The sequence below is a fragment of the Pezoporus occidentalis genome, unplaced genomic scaffold (assembly GCF_034315485.1).
Source record: "Pezoporus occidentalis ecotype Australia unplaced genomic scaffold, CSIRO_AGI_Poc_V1 ctg88, whole genome shotgun sequence".
In the NCBI taxonomy this organism is placed as follows: domain Eukaryota; kingdom Metazoa; phylum Chordata; class Aves; order Psittaciformes; family Psittacidae; genus Pezoporus; species Pezoporus occidentalis.
Genome location: NW_026916242.1, coordinates 639794 through 646289, shown reverse-complemented (window position 1 = coordinate 646289; position 6496 = coordinate 639794). Strand labels below are relative to the sequence as shown.

At 36.0% G+C, this 6496-nt stretch overlaps 1 protein-coding gene across 7 annotated transcripts in view; it reads right to left on the bottom strand.

Moving 5' to 3' along the window:
• Window positions 1-646: 646 nt before the first annotated feature.
• Window positions 647-6496, bottom strand: part of LOC134156595 (neurabin-1-like) — a 41873-nt gene continuing 36023 nt past the window's right edge. For all 7 annotated transcript variants that reach the window (XM_062604768.1, XM_062604772.1, XM_062604773.1 and 4 more), the window contains 2 exons: window positions 3426-3614; window positions 647-2032 (listed from right to left, as the gene is read on the bottom strand). In XM_062604768.1, coding sequence (XP_062460752.1) covers window positions 1865-2032; window positions 3426-3614 — 357 coding nt within the window. In that variant the 3' untranslated portion in view covers window positions 647-1864. The remainder of the gene's footprint in view (window positions 2033-3425; window positions 3615-6496) is intronic.

Here is a 6496-nt window from a genome sequence, read left to right as displayed (position 1 = left end):
GTGGAGCCACCCTTCTTGTTTAGCATATGACAGATGTTAAATGCTGTGGTCTGTGACAGTCTTACGCTCAGGTGGCAGCAGGTGAGTTTACCATCCCTGCTATGACTCCCATTTAACTACAACAGCTCTGCACACAGGCCAACCTTGGGGAAACAATGATTTGTACTAGACACCTTCCCAAGAAACAAACTCTTCACAGGTGCAACAATCAGATCACTAGGTTAAAGGAAAAACATGATATATAGTTTTGTCAATATTCTCTGTTTAGTTGAAAGCACTTAACTGAGAAATAAATTTCCTTGTGACTGAAGAGTGGGTTTACAGATTTGATCCTAAGCAGCTGATCATTTCTAATTCCCTTTTATCGGTAGGGCAGCATTCCTCTTTGGCACAGGGTCTGTAAATTTTGAGTACAAACTGAAAACTACTGGAAACAAAGTAGATAAGTTAAATCTTGACCAAAGAATTGTTGGTTAACAAACAAAACTGAAAATTGAACCTTTTCTTAAAAGTAATAATTACCAAGATTTCAAACTTTATTTTGGAAATGCACAGTGTGCAGAAGCATTTCCACACAGTTCTTTTGCTGAACTTCATAAGACATTTATACAAAAAAAAAAGAAACACAACTGTGAAACACCAACAGTGAAGTTCATTCATTTAATTAAAATGAAAAACAGTCCACAGATTTAAAGGAGAACTTGGTCCACATAAACAGATAATGTAAGTTTTGTTCTACTGTGGAACAGATATTTAAACTAGTCTAAGTTTCTGCAATAATCTAATTAAAGAAGTGCTGTTGTAGTAGCTCTAGAAAATAGTATGTAAATATACAAAACACCAATTCATGTTCTAAACTATTCCGAGAATCAAATCCTCCTTTAAAGAGAAATAAACTGTAGTCTACAATTGAACGTTTAAGTACAATGTAGAAACCCAGTGCTTCAGTGATAATTTTCCCTACAATTTTTCCCTCAGTATTTTAAGTTTGAAAAACAGTATAGTTTAAAATTAGCAAATATATAAATTTGGTCCACAAAAAATCGTGTAGCAGGTAGAAAAGAGAAATACATGTATTGCAAATTGATCTCATTCATAGTGTAAATCTATAAAACTATGTATTATTTAGGAAAAATAGGTTAAAAAAGATCTTATTTATAGGTTTAAACCTTGTCCCAACACCTTATGGGGAGTGTACAGAAAACTTAACTATTTTTGTGTATGTAGTTTGTGAAACTGCTTTTCTTGTTATTTTCTCAGTAAGTTGCAACAAATAAAATTCAAACCCAATATGCTACTACGGTGAACTTTGAAGGAAAATCCCAGAAATACAAGAATTTAAACAAAATAATCCATAAATTTGAAATACATGCTTTCTTTTTAAATTAATTTGACATTACTGTTTTCTTAAACTTAACTTTTACTATACATTTTTAGTGGCAACAGATAAACAGACTGTCACAGACTGAATTTGATGGCAGGATTTTTCTACTGTCCCTCTATCAGGTTCAACTCTATCAAATGCTGGTTGACTGATACTGGAATGATTTTTAATACAGTATTCTGCTTTCCACAAACAATTTCAATGAAAAGGGCATCTGAGGTCTTAGAAGCACAAATATTACTTAAGGCAGAAAGTTAAATTATTGTCTATTAGTACAGGCAGAGTCAACTAGGAATAAAAATACTGAAAACATTATTTCATTTCATTGGGTTGTAATGGGGAGGGACCATAATTAAAAAGTAAAAAACCACCTACCATGAAAAACTGTTGCACTTTCCCTCCTCCCTCAATTATACAATTATATACAAATCTGCTGAACTTCCTCAAGATGAACCAAGTCTGCACTAAAATAGGGTCATTTTAGCAGCTTGATTCAAGAGTGGTTACCACTCTGCCAGTCTTGCGAACTTCTCTCTCCTTCTTTTGAAACTTTTCCTTCTGCTTTTCCAGTTTTTCTTGTGTTTTTCTAATATCCTTAATTTTTTTCTTTATTGTTGATCGGTCATTTTGACTGGAAACTCCCAAAGCCTTTGGGGGGAAGGGAGGGGGGAAGAAAGAAAAATACCTCATCATTATTTCTTCCAACAGCGCTGTCAACAGTATGTATGTGTATGAACAGTTTAGGAAAGTGTTACTCATTTTGCTGCTAGATAGCCCATTTATTTGAAAAATAACAGCCTCAAGAGCATTGTAAATGATCATCTGGGTTTCAAAGTAAGCAAGGAAACCAGGGCCTACTCTTGTTCAGTTGTGAAATAACAGCTTCTAGTTGCAGTTTATAAACATGTAGACACCTGATAATTTTCAGCAAATAGCAAAAGAAGTAGTAGTGTCAAAATCTTTTCATACAAGTGGAATTTATATTCAGTAACTACTCTTTGATTTTTAATGTTAAGGACTTTAAAGTGTTATTAAAAAGTGTATCACAAAGTAAACAGCACACACTGAGTTTTGATCAGCAGGTGGCAGTACCCGATTCCAAGTTACAGACAGCACTCGATCATGCTCTATGGAACGCTGAATGGCATTATGTGTAAATGAAGCTTTAAGCATCAACACCCAAAGTTCCCCACAGACAGTTATTTGGTAGACCAGTAAGGGGTATTTCATATGTCCAAGGAAATATCTATCTAACAAAACACAGGTCATTGGGTGCACGTGTATTCTAAAATGCAGGTATATTTTGGAGACTGAAGCTAAATAGTTTCTTTCCCCTCTCCCTAAAACACTCAAAACCTACTACAGATCATTAATAATTTGGCCTTATGCCAGAATACACAGACCAATAAGCCTCATTTTAGTCACACATCTTGCCTGTCCAAAATGCAGCCTGATAATCTAACAAGAAAGAAAACCTGAAAGTTTACTAGCACTGTAAGGGGATACACACCATACAGTTTTTCCAGAGGTAAAATGGCAAGAAAAGGCTCCAAGAAAGATTTACAAGAGATTTTTTTTTTTTAAGCAGGACTAAAAAAACACATTTAAAAGGTCACCAGATAGGATTTTAGCCTTCCTGAGGAGCAGATATGGAAAAAACAATATTGCTAAAACTGGATCCTGAATTTCTGTGCATTTGGAATGGCTGGATCTTGTTTTGATATGACCTCATGCCAAGACTGAAGACAGATATATCAGGCCCATTTGGGGAATTATGCTTATTTTGATTTCCTCAAGATACAAACAAGGAAGAAATATTATGTATTTTTCTGAAAAAATGGCTAAAAATGGCTTGTCTTTAACTGTACAATCAGTTACTAAGTTCTCAGCTAACTGTATTGTCTCCACGTATTTAAAAAGTGAAACCCTAGCCCTTAAAAAGTCATGAAAATGGGAAAATAGACTCTCTAAGGTTAAAATTATGTCTGAATAAACAGAGAAATTCACACAGTTAAAAATCTATCCTGGGATATTTACGTACCTTTAACTTCTCACTGTCGAGCTGCATTAACTGCTGTCCATCTACGTTCATAGCCGTGAACTCTGTAATATACTGCTCCATGTTCATTCCCATTAACCAGTGGCATACTTGCTGGGTGGTCCATTCAGATATAGGTCTACTGTGCCATTGATTTTGCTTTCCTGTTGTTGTAAATTCATCATCTAATGCCTAACGAATTGAGAAAAGTCACTGTGAGCAATGTTTTACTTGGTGTTGAATTCCAGGTGCCAACTGAATTTGATTTACAAAACACACTCTTAAACATACTTTAGTGCCAAAAGTACTTAAGTTCTTGAGATCACAGCTTACAGTCAGTTTGCCTACGAGTATGCTATAAACAAAAAGACACAACATTCAACATAAACTTAAGTCAGAATTAAAGAACATAAATAGTTTTCTCCAAGAAACTATATAGCAAAGCTTACATTTGATGCATTCCAACAATGAAGAAGGTTCCTCAGTTAGTTGGTTAAGATAGTTCAATCCTCATGTTATATACTGCCCTACACAGCACCAAGGAGAATCAAGTAACACTTCAGCTGTGTTGCTGTGATGTAAGTGAAGGAAATCCAGAACAAAAGCAACTCTAATAGTAAATCTGGTGAGCTTTACTGTTCCAGCTACAGTTTTACTAAATTTGGTACATTTCTAAAAATAGATGACTGTGTATTCTTCCATCTAATGCCATCACATCAACATTTTAAAGGGTCTGCCTAGTAGAAGACCATTTCAGAAACATAAGAGTTTGTGGCCTTCCACTGAAAGTACACTTTGCCAGTGCACGCTGCTTTTGAAGTTCCCTGCTTCAATTTCAGCTGGCTTCTGAGGGGAAAAAGGTACCGCTGGTTCATCCTGAAGCACTCTATGATTTCATTACAAAAGAAAAGCTACATAAAACAGAGCTCAGTGTCTGTACAGAAGAAATTCTAGGTGTGATACTTAAATCAGTAACATCAGAGTTACCTGAAGTTTTATTAACTATCCAAAATGATCTCTCAGTAGCTCATGATTCAGTACAGGCTGCATTAGACTTGCAGACTGCTCCACTAGGCAGCTTCCACTATTTATCAAAGATACTTGCAGAACAGCAGAAAGTATGCCCACTTTGTAAAGCAAGCTTTATGCATGTCATTTGTAAACAGAAAACATAGAAATAAGCAACTTCCTAGTGATGAATCTGGGACATGACCCTCGTAAAGTTTCAGATGAACAACTACAGCTCCAAATGGGAGAGATCTCTCAAAATCCAACTCCCTTGATGGAAAATTTGAGAGTTGATTCAATATAACAAAATAATTCTGGTGATTGCATGTGAAAGATAGCAATACCTAGGCTTGTCACATGATCTGATGATAACTGGATCTGAAAGCACAACATAGAACACGTCTCAGGTGAAACAAATACAATTTTAAATTTCTGCTGTATCAGAGGACTACATGTAATGAGAAATGTTTTGCTTTCCTTGGTGTGTGAATCAAAAAGACAGTGGTTACATTAGTGCAGTTAAGTAGGAAGAAGTTTGTAGCGCAGAAGAATTTGTGCTGATGTCCTAAAACACATACTGCAAGCATTTTGACAGATTTTTCACTTCCAAATAGCCCTAGTCTGGTCACACACACTCAATGGCCACCACCAGCTAGAATGTGCTCCAACAGTGTTCCTGGTACATCTGATTTGATTTCCAAGATAAATCAAATTAAGGCAAGACGAGGCTGCCAGGAGATTTACTTCAAAAATGAGCTCCTAATCCATATTAAAATGCTTCTGTATATATAAGAAGCGTGAACACATCCACCTTCCTGATGTGCAGAAGAAGAGGAGCAATTTCCATAAAATAGCCACAAAGGGCTTTAGAAAAGGTTTTGCTTGAAGTGTTCTATACAGCATCTGTATGAAGACAACTGGGGCACAGTTGAGTTTTCTATGCAAGCTATCGAGCAAGAGAGGAGTACAGAGAAAGAAGATTCACTGAGAGGATTATTAAAAGGTATTTCAAAATGCCAGTTTATTTTAAAACATTTTAGGTAACAGTACTCCCCAATGTGATACTGTAATAGAAAATAAATATTGGTAACTTTTAACTTTGTCTCATCCTAGGCAAGCATTCACGGATGATACAGAAAAAAGGGGACACTTTTTACATTATAAGTTTGACCTGTATCTCAGAGTTGGGGCTGGTCTACCAGCAGCCAGAAATACTAGAATATATATTGCCACATGTAAATTTTTTTATATATATTTATTATTACCTTTTGTAGGGGTGACATGTGTCCGTGTATACATCTCTCTATAGCCATCTCCTTTATACTGGAAAAAGTGTTAAATGTTGTATTCTAGTCGGAACTCACAAATCTATTTCATCTGTGCTAGCCATGCAACAAGTTTGCTTCTGTAGCTTCAGAGCGCTAGTATTTGAAGAAGGTATACTCTTGTCAAAGAGGCCCAGATTCATTCACTTCACCAAGGGAATGAAGTCTCCCAGCAGAATCCTAGGGACTCTCTGCACCAGCTCTTCCAAGCAGCAAGGATTAGAGCAGCTAAGAGACATGTCATGGAAGTCTTCCAGAATGAGCTACTAATTCTGATCTATGCTTTTTAGCATTATCAGTTGCTAACAAACTCCTACTTCATATTGGAAAAGACAACTCTAAAACCAGAAGAAGTTGTACCAAAAACTGAATCAGTATTGAAAGACTTGGACATCATCTCACAGAAGTGAACAGGAAGATATTTAATCCTGTGTGATTTGAATTTTGCATACCTGAAACTACTTGAGTTTGGGGTTTGTTTTTTTTAAGAATATGAATAGGAAAGTGGAAAGCATAGATGAATAAGGTGAAGAACACTGATTTTATGAGTAATTATCGATCATTAAATAACACATCTACATATTTTTTTTTCCAGTCCCCTACTGTTCTTCCAGAGACAGGAGGACTGTCCCAAGGTGGCTGTACATCAGGGTTACAGTCCCCCAAAAAGCCACCACACACTCACACACACACAAAGATCAGCTTCATATACAGAAAGCAGAACTAAAAGTATTTGTAAGA